Genomic DNA, 16,785 nt, shown 5'->3' with positions numbered 1-16,785 from the left:
AAGGTAAGAACTTAAATATTTGATAATACTTAATCATTCTCATGGGTACACTTGCATTTATAAGCGACTTTTCTGTTTGTATTTTTTTTGCCAGTACATTAGGCTAAATCTAAGACTAAGCCTACATTATAAGTAATGCAAGTGTATTCACTCACAAGTTTTATTCAGTGAACTCCTAAATTTATTTTACTTAGAATAAAACAACTTTGCATTCAGACATGGAATCAGAAGATTCACCTCATTTAGCTTTTTTCAGGCCTTAGAGAAGCCTTTCAAACTTCTTTCCCTCTGATACTTCTTTGCAAAGTGTTTGGAAACCCAGTGATGAAAGTATGTATTTGACCATACCATTTGAAAAGCATTCTACTAGAAAGTCTGCAAATAATTCACATTAATGAATGTATTTTACAGTTAGTAAAACATGAATTAGTATGCTGTTGAAATTATCGATACCTGAATATCAGACAAGTGAAGTCTGGATAGAGTAGCTACATAAACCTACCAGTCTAACTGTAAAGTAGAAAATGCTATCTAGATAACAAGCAAAATCCTTCTGAAGCCTGACACCGTGAACAATTCCACAGCTAAATACCATTGGCTTCCACAGAAGACAATGATCACAGAAGATCCTGACAGCCACTGAAGTTTCATCTGATAAGAAATCACTCAAGAGAATGGATAAGTCAGATACAAGACTCAGAAGTCTTCTGTATTGTGAAGTCCACTTCATCTTTATGACATGCAACTGTTTCCCTTAACATCATTTCCCTTGCACATATTATAACAAAGTGATGAGACACAGGTTTTCACCACAAATGTTATTCCAGTCAGCTTTGATGAAAAAAATTGCTCTGGACAATTTCACTTTCATTTTTTTTTTTGGAGTAACTTTCAAAGTATACAAGTCTATTTCATTATTTAGCTCCTCATGTGACAGAGGACTCCTGCAACTCATCAGCAAAGTCATCACCCAGAGACATCGTGTACACTTCCAACAGCTTTCTGGTCCAGGCAGATACAGAGTAGGCTTGAATCCAAGACCTTCAACAGCAAAGCACAGACACATAACTCGATTTGGAGCAAGATTGGTCCAGTACTTACAGGCTAAGTAAAGGCTCAAACAGACAAGTTCTGCAAATTCAGGTGTTTCTATATACAGAATGCCGGGTGACTGCTATAGCAGAGGACTGATGTGGCCCAGGAAAAAAAAAAAAAAAAAAAAAACAACAAAAAAAAAACCCCACCAAAAACAAGAAAACAAAAAAAACCAAAACCAACAAAATAAACACTCCAGTCCTGTGCTCCTAGTAAAAAGAATATATGTAGACTGACTGACACAGTGCAAAGAGAACACAGTACTAGGTTCATTCAGCTATCTAGGTGTTATTGGTTAATACTAGCTTTGACTAGCAAAGCAATATTAATCAACAGTACCTTGTTTGCTTATCTTGTGTCAATGCTGGATTTTATCTGTAAAATCTGCCCTTCACAGTGTATCTGTACAGAATAAACTTCAGTACTGGTTCTTCAAACTCATGAACATGCTTTATGTAAGAAGGACAATCTTCTGTTAACTGCACAGAAATGAACAAAAACACACTTCAGCTCTTGTAAACATGTTCACAGAGACCTCTCATAACCACAGCACATTCTCCTTCAGGTTTTTTCCATGTCTGCAAAACTGGAAAAGCAAGGCTATCTTCTCCCTGGATGTGTAAGTGCAGAGGTTTTGAATTTTATTAAATCCTGGGCTAGAATATGTGTAAGTGCAAAGTTCTAATCATCACTGCATACACTGTGTGTAGGCAAAACATAATCTGTGCAGCTCCATTAGCACCCAGAACAACTTCATGCCCTGCTTGTGTCTCTCAATTTTAATAGATGGCTTCCACAGAGCATTACAATACTAATAGCTGTCAGATGTCAATAACTCATGAGGACATTCAGAACTAGTCAGTATTTGTCACATGGAAGAGGAAGGCACAATATAGTATCAGTTGTTATTCTAGATCTTCCAGCGGAAAAGAGAATTCTAAGTATAGGGTACAATCCAAACCAGAGAAAGCTACAAAAGCTCTGTTAGGTAACAGAGAATGGCACTGATACTAAGGCTCATGAAAACAAAACCAGTGTACAGATATTCAGTTTTAAGAAAGGGAACTATATAAGAATGTGGCAAGAAAGAAAGAGGACACTAAAAAGGAGCAGTTCAAAAAGCAAGAAGCCTCAGGGAGAGTTAGGAGAATATTGCAGGGCATAGGTCAGCTCTTAGAAAATGGATTCCTTAAGTAAAGACAGGGAAGCCCATAAAACATGGCAAGTCAAATGTAAGCAGGAAATTAAGAGGGCTAAAAGACAATTCAAAAAGTTCCAGCAAACAAAGATCACAGTGCTAATAAACAGCTCTTTAAATACATCAACAACAGGAAGTCAGCTAAGAAAGTGGCTGAGCTGCTGGATGACAAAGGTGTAAAAGGAGCAGGTGGGGATGATAAAGCTGTAGCAGAGAAGCTCAGTAAATTCTTTACATCACTCTTTACTGCTGAAATCTTTGGGGAGATTTCCACACCCACTGCACTCTTTGTTGCAGATCTGGCAGTGGAGCCAGACCAATCTGAAGTAAATTCAGGAAATACTAGACCAAACAAGGAAGTTAGATGTTAATAAATCACTAGGACAGAACAATGTTCACACAAGTTCTGAAGAAACTCAAATGTGAATTTGAAGAACCACTAGCCAAGGTCTGTAAGCCAGCATTACAGAGAGCCCCTGTACTGGACAATGCACAGACTGTGTCTGTGTAACTCCCAGCTACAGGAAGGGCTGTGTAGGGGAACTGGGAACCACACTCTGGCAAGTCCAACTTAATTCACCGTAAGAGTAAGCACATTAAAAAGAATAAGAAAGCAAAGAATAGAGCTAAACAGACACTTTTTAAGATGGAGAGGAATCAGCAGTGCAAGCCCTGGGATCAGTACTGGGACTGGTGTTACTCAGCATGTTCATCAATGACAACACTAACTGATTGGGAAAAAAGTTGGCAGGTAGGCTTTAGTGTAGATAAATTTCAAGTAATTCATCTGGGCACTACCAGCTCTAACCGTTCCAACTGAGAATCTGGAGGCATCCTTGATGGTTTTCTAAAGTCATTAGCTCAGTGTTCACCAGTAGCCAAAAGCCAGCAAAATACAGGGCATCATCAGAAAGAGAGCAAGACAGGACATTTCTGCCACTTGACACAGCCATAGTAATGGCAGAAGAGTGCAGAAAAGAGCAACCAAATGGAAATGGAGCAGATACTTTACATGGAGAGACTAAAAAGGTTGGGACTCCTCAGCTTGGAGAGAAGGCAGCTGAGGGTGGATATGACCAGGTATAACATAAAAAAAAAACCAACCAAAACAAAACACAAGCTGCTGAATGCACAACTATTATTTGCCAAATCCTACAACACTAGAACAAGGTGGCACTCACTGAAACTAGCAGTAAACCCATTTAAGTAGAAAATACTTGTTTACTCAGCAAGTTACAAGCTTCTGGAACTTGCTGCCACACAAGGCTGTGAAGGCAAAGGATGTCCATGGGTTCAAAAGGGATTAAACAAACTCCTGGATAACAGGTCCATAAACAGACACTTAAAGGACTAAATAGGTAAGTATCCTCTAATATTCTTAACAAGAGAGCTGTGGAAACTGGAAAGGTAGGAAGAGAAGTGGATCTCAAAGAATAGCTGTTGAAAAATCTTCTGTTAATCTGTCTTCACCGAGAATGAATGCTGAGCTAACTGGAACACTGAGGCAGTTTTAATGTTATAATTTGTTAGGTAGACTCAGCATTCCCACACATTGCACCGCTTCCTGAGGATAAGCAATGATCAAGATTCACATGGGCTTCCAAAAAGACCTCCTGCCACTGCGACAATCAGACTAGAATTCATCACATAGTTTGATGCAGAAATACTGTTTCAGAGATCTGCTTTCTGACCACTGTCTCTTAGTATCTAAAGATAATTAGCCATAAATAATGCAATAAAATAAAATTAAATATACACATGGCTGGTATTCCTCCTCTTTTGTAGCTTCTGGATTAATTTTGTTATTTTGCCTGTACTCTAAGCCCAGAAAAGAAGCAAGTTGATAGAAAGCAAACATACTCATTACCTCTTATGGCATGGGTGGGAGATGGACAGGAACAGAAGTGAACAGCAAAGAATGGGAAATAAAACAATTTAGAACAGTTACAGGTGCTAGAGCTTTTCTTCTTACACTCTTCCCCCTGAAAGCACCTTTTAAATCTGTACACAAAGTACAGACACTCGTAAGTAATTACTTTACGAACACAGGTCAACAAATTTTTAATTTAATTTTTAATTCATGGTTTCATTTTAGAAGCATATTAAATTAACACTGTCTTTGAAGACACTAAGTTATTTATATCTCAAAAAATGTAATCAGCAAAGTTGTATTTCCTGTCTTGTAAGTGAAATATAAGCTTGGACAGAAGAAAAAAAAACCTCAAGAAGTGCAATTACAGCGAGTTTGTCTTCAAGACAACGAATCCTTTGTTTTGAGGTTCAATTTAGTTCATTATTTTGTAACTCTTACAGTTTTAAAAGAAAATGGTTTTGTTTGGTTCTTGGGGAAAAAAAAAATTCTATGCTACACAGATCAAAAATTAATGAGGTTTGACAAAGTTAACTCTTATGCCTGTTCTTCACAGTCTGCCTCAAAAACTTATGCTTGTAATAAAACTGCCTAGAAAGGAACTAGAAAGCTACATAGTGAATTCCATACGTCTCAAAACACACAAAAAGCATGAACAGACATGAAACACCATGCATTTTTCTCCTCCTTCATTTGGTGAGAAGTAGGCTATGTTATTAGTTCCCTACACCATTATCAATAACCATACATTCCTAATGTAATATATGGGTACCTGTCACACATTTAGGATCCTGCACAGTGCTCATGCATTGATGAACAACCACAGCAAGTCCAAGGCAAATTACCTGAGTTGTCAAACTACAATATAAATGTATTTATGCATTTATATTTACTATTACCATCTCAGACAAAGCAAAAAAGGATAAAGTAGTAAAGAGTTTGCAATTAGATGATACTGTATTAAGTCTAAGGTAAAGATCATGTATGTGGAAAAAGGAGTAAGGCCCACACTGTGTTACCTGGGAAATTATTTGAACATCTGACTTTCTATCTTCATCTTGTTGAGATGCCGTGCAAGTCATTAACTTTTGCAACCTCGTCTTCTGGAGGTCACTGTGGTCCAGTCAGGAACCAAGTCCCCACTTCTGTTTAGGCTAACCAGGACTACCGATTTGGTCTCCATACCTCAACGTCCACAGCTATGGCTTGGAAATACCTTGGAGAAGGAACGTAACTTCGAGTTTCATATCGGATAAGAGCTGAATAGATTGAATGAGAACTAAATACTTCATTAGTTGTCTGAGGTGAACTCAATAATGCCACAATTTCAGGCAAAATGAAGGAGCAATACTTCTGCTGCCTAAGTTCAGAAGCATTTCAAGAAAAGCCATATAAACCAGAGTTTTAAACAGTCACACTGATTTCTACTCTGCATGAGATTTACTTAACTGACCGGTAAGGAACCCAGTACCTACGTTCATGTTGACTTAAGCATGTAACTTGAGCAAAATTCCCCGTCAGCTGCAATAAAGTTTTGATCCCACAGGTCAGGGCTGAGGCAAAATGGAGTGACTACTTTTGAGCCTGCCTGGTAGGCGCTCAGGCCAGCCATGTCTGCAGGACACAGCACAGCTCCTGCCTCCTCACCTGCCCCTCAGCGTGAAGGGATTCCCTCATGGATACCTGCTGCCATCCCACAGCCTCACCTTTATTCACACCTCTCATGTAACAACATTGTAAATGGCCTGAGTGACAGGATGCACAGCAGGCCGGCCTGTCAGGAGGCCGCGAGCCACCCCAAGCTGGTCCCAACTGGTTCCCGCTGGCTCTGGCACCGAGGGGAACCCCAGTGGGGAAAACCGCCACACACCAGACCCCAGGCCCAAAAGCCCATCAGCCAGAGAAGAGCCTGGATACAAGGAGTTAGGGAAAGAAAATGGCGGCTGCTGAGGGCTGGAGACGCTCTGTGGGGTCCTCCCTGGCAGAGGGGGCAGGGACACGCCCAAGGGACAGCCTGCCTCAGTGCTGCTGCGATTCCCTTTCCTTGCTGCACACTCACTGCAGGGTAGGGCTGAATAGGTATTTATGTAAGTGACTTCATAATTTTTTGCTGGTGGTCTTGTTCCTCAGTATCTGAATCAGTGATCAGAAGTTTGTATTGATTGCCAAGAAAATAATTTAAAATTCAGTTCTCTGACTCAAGCCTGTTTTGCCAGCAACACGGAGGCAGCTCGCCACAAGCTCTCCTGTGAGAGCACAGCATGCTGTTAAGACACATCCCTGAGCAGGGCTGAGGGGTGCCCATAATGCAAACTCTGCAACTCCCCTAGGAATGCTGAAGCTCAGACTTCAAAAAAACAGCAGCCTCTTCCATTCAGTTGTGCTCACTCCTCATGAGCATGGACATTTTCACAGTAACATGACAAACTACTATACTGCAGAGGAACAGGAAAATGAGTAGGGAGAAAGGGAAATAAAGTGAAACAAACCTTCTTTCACCACTCCTCTGTCTATGAGAAAGATGCACCCAGACATGCATAGACACACAAGCCAGGATCTCTTCTTGAAAAAACTGCACAATACATGCTCAGATATTTGCTTGCCGCTTACTGATACGAGTTCAGTCAGCACTAAATACCTCCAACTGGTTTCAAGTTACAGCCAGGGGAAATGGTACCATAAAATTCTTGACAAGCACCCAAACCATTACTCTTCTATTTTCTTCCATGTGGGGTCATCACACCCCCTCTGGAAAGCTTAGAGGTATGATACCACTGCAGGCATCTTCAGAGGGAGCCTGACAATGGTGTATTATGAGGCCTGTTGTAACATCCTTTCAATATTCTTAAGGTCCAGTGATTTAGAGAAGAGAGTCTTTTGTGTCTCCCATCAGTTCCAGGAAGCTCCTGTCACTGGCATGGAGACTGCATATGGAAAAGAGCTGCTAAATAGACCGGTTAAAAGAATATAGGCCCAGTTTCACTCCCACGTTACTGAAAACCATGAATGCTGGAACTCTGTTGAGGTCAGAGGAGTTGCACAGCTCTGATGTTGGGGGTGAGACACCCATACAGCAGCTGTTACATTTCAAAGCCAGGGCTCCCTCTGCGAGGGTCTCGCAGGCTCTGCCCGAGGTACAGCCCCTGAGGCCACCACAGCTGGAGGTCAGCGCTTGAACATGCGCACAGGCAGATCCCACCAATCTGACCCAAAACAGCACTGGAGTAAACGTGTGCTGCACAAAACAGAAGAGGTTTCTTACTTCCAAAACTAGGCTGGACTTGAACTAGTGATGTGGAGAGCTATTAATGCTTTCAGACATGAAGCACCATGTTAATATCTTACTCTTTTTCCAACAAAGGAAAGAAAAGCTTATGATCATAAACAATCTAAGGTAAATAACATGAGTAAAGCAGGTAATTTTTTACAAATTTATTTGCTGTGTATTTTTATACACAGCCTGCTTATTGCTTCTGTTTTGTAACTTGCCTTTTGATACAATCAACAGTGTAAGACCATACAGACAGTGGTTCCCTGACCTAGACTGAGTGCTTCTTACAGAACGTGCCCTCACTTTTTCTTTACCTAGTCAGATTGTTAACCTGTGTTCAGGATAGATGGTCAGTGTCAAAAAAAAACCAACCAAAACCACACCCAAACCACTGATTCCAAATACATGACAAAGATGTGAATGAAAAAAAAAAGCCTTTATTTCAGTATTTAACAAATTGGTTGCATCATTATAAGGAAATAATGGAATGATATATTTATTCTGCTAAGAGACAAGCAACTGCTAAAAATATAATTACACAACTACATACATTTTATAATGGGGTATTAAAACAGGCATCTTTGTTGTTACTTGCACTGCATGTTTATACAGTAAATAAAATTGTGATTGTCACTTTGTAGATATGGAAAATCTCACATCCCTGTCTCACCTTTTTTTATCTAGTGTTTTGCACTATGACTATTCATCAATTTATAGCACTTCAGAGAACAATATCACCTTGAAATCAAATGCAGCAATGTCCTGATCAGAACTGAGAGCTGGTAGCTGTATTCCTTTGACTCATGCTGCCTGAAAAATACAACTTGTATGGGCCTTAGAAGCAAACAGCAACCTTGCAATACTTCCAGGCAGATCAAAACAGCTAGCTCACAAAACAGGGATCCTCTCAGTATTTGGAACATCTTACCCTATTGTCTATGCCACAGTACCACTGTCTCTCTCCAACCACTCAAATCCTGATCCTCTTTGTAAGAGTATTTGCAACTCAGTCCTTGCTCTCCCCATTACCCACTCATCCCTTAATATTTTGCTGAGGTTAACAAGCAGGATAGTGATTTTTTGCTACTTGGCAGTGTTTCACACTCAAAGCTGGATTACACTGGTTTAGATAATATATAAGAGGTCTTGGGATGAAACTACAGGCTTGGCAGTCAGATTATCCTTCGCTACACAGTTCCGGTATCATCTAGGGCACAACTTTCTGTTAAGATATCATCCTGTTGCTTTGCAAATACCCAAGATCACAAGGCAGCTGAAGAATAGCAAAAGCAAAAGTAAAAAGACAACTCAGAGCAATGGCATTAACCCACTGTGCAACAATTAGAAATAAACTGCAGTGGGTGTGTAAAACAGCACACACCATCACTCACTGTTCTCAGCCAAGAGGCCTGGAGCTTCAGACCACCTATGGACTCTCAGCAGTTTATCACATTTCACAAGAAGAAACAGCAAGTGATGCACGTAACTGACAACAAGAGCATCTCTTCCTTCCCCAACAGGTTGCATCTTCTACTTTCAAACAGATTGCATGACCTGTTTTAAACCTTTCTCGATGAAGAAAATAGCTGAAAGTGTCCCTCAGTGACAGTTCTGTGTCCTAGGGTACATCAGCTGCATCACGTGCCCCAAAAACGCCTTTAGCACCAGGATTCCTGTGCATACAAAACAGCACTTCAGTCTGAATAATTAATATGCCATCAGCTGGCTGTTGTTTTGGCAAGTGAATTTAATCCAATTACAGCAGAGGTGATGAGGTCAAGCTGACTCTTACTGAAGAACCACCAGCAAGACTGTCCTCAAAACATAAGACACTGCAGCTTGCGAGACTTCTTTAGAGAGCTGACAGACTGTAGTGAAGTTTAGCAATGCTCAGACTTGTTAAAACAAAGATAAGTGCCAAGAAACTGCTTTGTGCCAGCAAGCAGAAGAGGAAAGGGATTCAGTAAGTACACACTTTGTAAAGCACACTGTAATCCTAAGCACTTAATTGCCTTTGGCAAGAGCCGCATCCCATTGCTCTCTCAGAAGTCATTTTATCTGCAACTTGATGCTCATGGCTATGAATGGAGTGGGGGAGGAGAAGAAACTGGGGGAACCAGTGAAAGATCCACAGCTACTAGTCTGTCTCTGCCGAACTAGCAAAGCAAAATCTATAAAACATCGGTTTGTGCAACACCTGATCTGCACATTTGATGACTCTGGAGAGCTCCCATAGAAGCAAATGAAGACTGACTCACATCCAGGCTCTTTAGTCACCTACAGAGGCAGGGAAATTTGTTGTAGAGTTACACACCTGTATTTATACTTTAGTATTTGTGTAGGAGTGGCCCCACTTCCAGACATTCTGCAAGTGAACCCATATAGGTCAGTGTAAATTTGAAGGTATAGCCAGAGTTTGTTTCTTTTCCCTGTCTCTGCTTATAAAGCATCATTCACAAATATTTTACAATATGTTAACCCCAACTCATTGTTCTCACGTAAATGGAAGACTCAGAAGTAAATAATGCACCAAGCCTCTTTAATTAAACGAGGAGTCTGGGGGAGGAGTTTCTGCAGACCCTTTTAAATCTTAAAGCCTGCCAACTGGATGAACAAAAGGTAGATTAGGCTCACATGATAAATCCCAGTAAACCTGAAAAGCCTTTGTTAATAAGTCACTAAGGGATTTTTTTTTCTGCCCCCCTAGAATTTCTGCTCACCAGAAGTGAGAGTTAAGATTACTCGAGCAGGTTTGGTTTCCAGCAGCATTAAATGGGTATATGCCTCATGGAGCTCTAATCTCCTCATTTCTATAGAGCTCAATTCTCCTTTCATTCCTACTAAAGGAGAACCAGTTATTTCTAGCTTTTATATAGACAGCAGCTGCTGAAACTCCAGAGGCAAGAAAAAGTTTATGAAATTAGTCAAGATTCCCAGGAAAATTAAACTGGAATTCTATATCAGCTTTAATGGCAACAGCAACAGAGGTAAAAGTGTATTTTCATTTCATTTTGCTATTTCTTTCATGTAGCAGGTTGTAAATGATCCTTTTAAGTTTCCATGCATAAGTTATCATTCAGTAGCTTGTTCAGAGAGCCAAATGACATGTTAGTCTGGCAATTAGTATACTCTTCTGTTTGTAGAAAGGCTTAATGAAGACATTATTAGAGACAGACCTTGCTGTAGCACAGTCAGACCCTTTACATTTGCTCAGGAAAGACCCAGGTATTAGCAAAACCCATACTGTAATCACAGACAACATACATATTTAAAAGCTGTGAAAAATTTTTAAAAAGTCAGAGTCCATCCTACCTGGATCCATCTGGCTTCACTAATGAATACTTTTCAGCGCTATAGATTAATTGTATCTTCTCTGAATGCAGTCCTGAAATCCAAACAGCACACGTAATCCTGATGTACATCACAAACATTTCCATCAGTGAAAGGGATGAAGGCAGCTGTACAAGGCTTGCTAAGATCCTGTCTGAACTGTGGATGTCACTGTCATCGTTCAGGCTCAGGAAAAGTTTAAGAAATTCTACTGCAACAGGTGTAGCAACATGTTTCTAGGGCAATGAGAGAAATGACATCCTACCTTCCAATGGAAGGTTAAAAGTGAATAATTTAGCATCAAAGAGGGAAGACAGTATTAACCAGCCAAGGAGGGTGGGGGGGCGGGGGAAATTGCCTTCATTACATCCTAAAAGTCATACCTGTGAAGTAAAGTTTGAAAAAGCTATTGAGTACAGTCGAAACACAGGAAAAGCAAACAACTGCAGCGTGTTTTAGTACAAACTTGAGACATTTATGAAGGAGAGGAGATGAGTCTTTTTGCAAAAACAGGATGAAAACAGTCCAGCATCCCTTCCAGCCCATGATCAGGCCTGAACCCAAACTACCAGAGGAGTCCAACAACCACAGACTGTGGCTCTGTTCTCCAGAGTCTAACCAAAAACTTCAGCCATCTCCCTACATGGCTCTCAAACAGAGCTTCTGAGCACACTTTCCAGATTTAGACATGCACAACATCACTTGGAGCAGTTCTGAACTCTACTTACATCTGCATTTTGTTTTAGGAGGGCTCTGAAAGTAATTTGTAGCTGTTGGTTTATAGTCTAATACAGTGTATTTGGCCTGTGTAAGGATATTGGTATGGATTTTGATTGACTGTAAAAATAGGATCACCGCCCAGAGGAAGTCCTAATGATCTTAAAGGAGGAGTCGGGGAGAACACAAAACAGATCAAAAACTGGTCCAAAATCAAGTGTCTCTTACATTTAACTTAAGCCAATGACAACACATAATCACTGCTTAAATCAGACTTTATAAATTCCCTTTCAGCATCATACAAGCAAGCCAACAGAACTTCAATGATTTATTTTCTTCATCTTCCTTTGCACCATGTAGCAAGGCAACTAAAGCTATGGAGAGATGCTTGCAACAGCAAAGTATCAGATTTCTAACTTTCTTTGCAGCAGACCTTTCCTACAAGACCAATAAAAATTGGGTCAGTGATATTAACTAGTGTGAGCCTCCCACATTTATATAAAATCCTAGCTGTGATGTGTGATAAACTAGGCATTTTCTTTCTGCTCCTGTCTCTCTACAGAGATTAAATATCATTAATATATGACCCAGCAACACAAGATGTGCTGCCTGTCCTTCTAGCATTGATCCTGTGGTGGCAAACTTTCTCCTACTGCAACCAAAGTCACTCCAGTTACTGCTGAAGTTAACACACTTGCCCCGTAGGGCTGGAATGCAAAATGCTAAGGACAAGTGCAACACAGGTGTGTTATGGAAACGTTTTGTAGTGAGCATGACACTACCAAACTACAGTGCACATAGGAAATAGCTTATATCCCTACAAAAGAATCCTACCATTTGAGGAACCAATAAATATGTGCCAGATGAAAACTATTCATACCACCTGACAGCTAATAGCAAGTATAGTTCTGGTTTAAAAACAGAAGGCTCCTAAAATGCACTCTCAGAGGCTAGTTCCAGGAACATCTCAGCAAATATAAAGTTGCACAGGAAGACACATACCATATTTGGCAAATAATAATGCAAGTCATCAGGAAAAAAAAAATAAAGACGAGTGCAGGAAGTAGGGGGAGGGAGATGGTCCTCAGTCTGGGATTAAAAATGTGAGAGAAATTACTCCTTCCCTTACAGCTTCACTGACAAATGGTATTTCCAGCACTCCACTAAGAGGTGGCGTAATTTTGGAGAGTCTTAATGGGGAACACACCTTCTGCATGTCCTGCAACTCCATGCTCACCCTCCATAGGGTTCAGCACTTGGAAACCCTCAGAAGCAGGGTGTGTGGAACCAGGTATTTGCATTTATCCTCTCAGCCATTCCCTTTGTAGACAACATAATCTAGGCTTCAAAACACTGACACTGGGACAAGTATTCCTATGGATTTACAGAAGATAGAGGTGTAGCTAAAAAGTATCATTAAACTACAAGCAAAGGGAAGGATTCTCTGTCTTTTTGTCCCCGGTCTCCAGTCCCTGCTAGTCTGCCGTGCCACTCCCTTCCAGTCTCACTGCAGGAACAGTGCCAGGCCAGAGTCCAGATGTGCACATACAGCAAAGAGGATTAAATGGCAAAGAATCCCAAAAAGCACATTGCTCCGTAGCATGAAGGCAGCACACAGAGAAACTATTTCAGCTCCCCCCCCCCCCCCCCCCCCAGTTAATGATTTTAAGCATTCATCTCCTTCTCCCATCCTTAGGCAGTATGTTTAAGTGGTGTCACCAGGATTTATCCTTCTCTAAGACACTAAGTGCGTTGTGCAACACAGTACAAATTACTTTGAGAACAGCAGAAGTTAAAAAAAAACCCCCACACATTCTGTCTGAAATACAAAAGATGTAGCTGTGCGGTGAAGGAGCATTTCTGCATCTGCCTCCACATAGGCACCCTTACATTTGAAAGGCTCAGAAGTCCAAGGGAGAGCCCAGGAGGTGATCGTTACAGTACAGCCTATAAACGTTTGCTCTTAACAAGCTTTTGTTACCTGCCAGCAGAGAACAATAAACCTGTACCAAACCACGCACAGAAGATGACAAGTACTCACTCCCCGCGTCGCTCGCTCTGGGATCACCGGGCTCGGGGAGCGGAGCCGGAGGTGGGCGCCTCTCGCTGCCGGAGCCCGGCCGGGGCTCTCGCAGGGGAAGGGCCGGGCGCTGGGCTGAGGCACCCTCCGGGAACCCGCCGCTCCAATGCTGCAAGCCCGGCATGTGCCCGCCGCTGGGCCGGCCCGCTGCAGCGCGGCTGCCCCGGCCCTCCGGAGAGGCAGGTTTCCCTCCTCCTCCTTCTCCGCCCACTCCACACCCACCCTCCGGAGGATGCCCCGGTACCCCCATCCCTGCCCGCCCCCGCCCTTTCCTGGGACACGGAGAGCTTCCCCGGGCCAGGGCCGGTGCCTCCGGCCGCAGCCCACCTGCCGCTCGGCGCGGGAAGCGGTGCCCGGCGGCCGGTACTCACCGCGGTCCCCTTACCGCCTTCTCGGGCCCGCCAGCGTGGGCTGCCGGCCGCCTCGGAGCTTTATCAAGCAGCGGCCGCGGCGGGAGCCCCGGGCCCGCCACAGCCGGCGGCGGCGGGGAGGGGGTGGCGACCCCAGCCCAGCCCAGCCCAGCACCTGTGGAACGCGGCTCGCGGCTCGCACAGGTGGGGCGGCTCGGTATGGGGGCCTGGATGGGGGAGCGTATAGAGCTGTGTGTGCGAGGAGTGTATAGTGTATACGGGATGTGTACAGAGGAGTGTATAGGGGTGCGGTGGCTGTGTAAGGCACGTGTGGGGGGTGTAGGCAGCGTGTGTATGAGCTGTGCGTATGGCAAAGCACAGTGGGGTGTGCTTATGGGCTTGCATGGGACGTCCATGAAACAGGTCTGGGACGTATACATGCTTTGTTGGGGTGAGCGTATGGCTTGCACACAGGGGAAGTGCATAGAGGATGTAGTGAAGGTCTGGATGGGACTTGGACAGGGTGTCTGAGCGGTATGTTAACAGGGATGTGTGCATGGAGAGTGTAGGGGACTGTATGGAGCTGCAGCGCTGCCCCCAGGACCTCATCCCAGTGATGGGGCACCCTCTCAGGCACACAGGGGACTGCTGCTGCCCTCTGCGCCCCCAGCCCCCGGGCCTAGCTAGGGCCGGCGCACCGACACATCTGCCAAGGGATGTCCAAGTCTGGGGCAGAGGATTTAGTTTAATAAACCATTTACAGTTAATTGTGTTAAGTGCTAAAGTAGCATAAAAAAAGAAGAGCACATGAGAGAGGGGGACAAACTGAATCCTCTTCAATACTAAGACCTTGAAACTGCTGTTTTGTAATGTAGAGACCCTGAAGGGGAGGGGCAGGGAAATCCAGGTACATTGCAAACTTAAAGCCTTTTTACTCTAGCACTTTTAAAGGTTTTTATTTACACATTAAAAAAACCACAAACAAACCCAAACAACAGACTTTTTATCTGAAATGGATTTATAGCCAGATCGTAAACACACATGAGGATAGGCACGTGAAAGCCCAGGTTCTATGGATAAAGCCTTTCCTTTCTGTCATCTTGTATTCTTCTGTGCTGCAATCAAATTACTGCTAGGTATCTTAAAATGTGGTTCCTAATTGCTACAGGAAAGGGAAAGCACAAACTGCAGAGAACTTGCCTCCTCACCAGGCTCTAAAATACCTCTAGGGATGATGGAGCAAACCGCAGTTCAGGCTCTAATTCTTTCTCTCCCCTCTCTCTGTTTCCACTCAATGACAGTCAACTCAGAAAAACGTGGCCAAGATAAGCAAGTCACAGCAAAGCTGTACTTCGCTGCAGCAGTGCCAGGAGTTTTATATTTGCAGAGACCTCAATGTTTTTCATTTTGATCCTGAGGTGAATTTTTCAGCCATTGATAGAGGATGTGTCCTGCAACTTGAGCAGGCTGGACAAGGAGGCAGGGCAAGATGCTGCCTGGGACCGTTTGCCTTACTGACCACAAACCTCTGCAAAGGCTGAGAGCAGTTACCAGTATGAGTCTGTGAAAAGTTGTCGCTGTCCCTTTTGACTCTTTCTCTTTCAGATGCAGTACAAAGTGAGTGAACACAGAGGAATTGCTGCTGCCTTTTCAAGAGGAAGTTGTGTGCTAGCAGTGACGCTTTTCTTACTCCTAATTCCCTTAGCTGACTATCTGTTAGGAGCACATGATGCTTTTCCTATTTTAAAGCCTCTGCTGAAGTGCGTGACTCTCTGGCTATAGTTGATTTCAAATGGTAGTGCCCGTGCACAGAATCCAACAGCTATGCACCCATTGGCACATGAGCTGTTAAAAGAAAGATGCTTGTTGCATGAACATTTTTTTTTCTGCAGACAAACGTTTATTTGGCATTAGAATACAGAAAAAACATGAAACCCTAAGATAGCCACATAGAGCCTAGCATGAGCTCGCTTTGACTTTCTCCATGCCACAGTTGGCCAAAGTCTGTACTGGCAACACCTTTTGGGAAAGAAATTTATTCTTGACATTTTCAAGCGTTGGTTCCAAGGAGATGTTGCTCTGCATCATGCTTATGCTTTTCTTTGCTGATTTCTAGCCTAGACTTCATTAAACTCCTTTCTTGTAAATGTTCTCATGTCTTACCAGTTGGGAATTGCTGCTCTAGACAATCTTGTAATAGCATCATCGTCTCTGCTTTCAATTTAAAATGATTGCTCAGGCCTTAAATACTCACAAAGAACAAGGCCCAGTGTTGCCAGTGAACCCACATCTGCCGTCAGCTGAAAGGGAGGAGCAGGAGACACTTGAATTGGGATGAAAGCCACTGAGCTCCGTAAGGAGAGCAGACGGTGCCCCTGCTGGGTTTCAAGGGATTGACTCATTCTCAGCAGAGCTTACATATTTGTCTTTTTTATCCCCTTTTTTTATTTTTTATTTTTTTTTTTATTGTACGAGTCAGGTCAAGAAGGAAAAAAAGTGAGGGATCTCCCACCCTGGTAGAAGGTAATATGACGTAACCCTTTGGGTCCAGTCACAGAAGGACATGGACCTGTTGGAGTGAGTCCAGAGGAAGGCCACAAAGATGATCAGAAGGCTGGAGCACCTCTCATGTGAGGACAGGCTGAGAGAGTTGGGGCTGTTCAGCCTGGAGAAGAGAAGGCTCTGGAGACACCTTATAGTGGTCTTCCAGTACCCAAAGGGGACCTAGAGGAAAAATGAGGAGAAACTCTTTAGCAGGGCCTGTTGTGATAGGATGAGGGGTAATGGTTTTAAAATAGAAGGAAGCAGATTCAGACTTGACATTAGGAAAAAAATTTTTGTGCTGAGGGTGATGGAACACTGGCACAGGTTGCC

At 42.9% G+C, this 16,785-nt stretch overlaps 1 protein-coding gene across 1 annotated transcript in view; it reads right to left on the bottom strand.

Annotated features, from left to right (window-relative positions):
* Positions 1–13,685, bottom strand: part of MYLK (myosin light chain kinase) — a 209,714-nt gene extending 196,029 nt beyond the window's left edge. Inside the window, exon 1 of the mRNA XM_086750930.1 lies at positions 13,523–13,685. Within this exon, the coding sequence (XP_086607056.1) occupies positions 13,523–13,685 (163 nt within the window). The remainder of the gene's footprint in view (positions 1–13,522) is intronic.
* Positions 13,686–16,785: the final 3,100 nt, after the last annotated feature.

The sequence above is a fragment of the Chlamydotis macqueenii genome, chromosome 6 (assembly GCF_036417535.1).
Source record: "Chlamydotis macqueenii isolate bChlMac1 chromosome 6, bChlMac1.mat, whole genome shotgun sequence".
Lineage (NCBI taxonomy): Eukaryota > Metazoa > Chordata > Aves > Otidiformes > Otididae > Chlamydotis > Chlamydotis macqueenii.
This window is presented reverse-complemented; position numbering and strand designations above follow the sequence as displayed.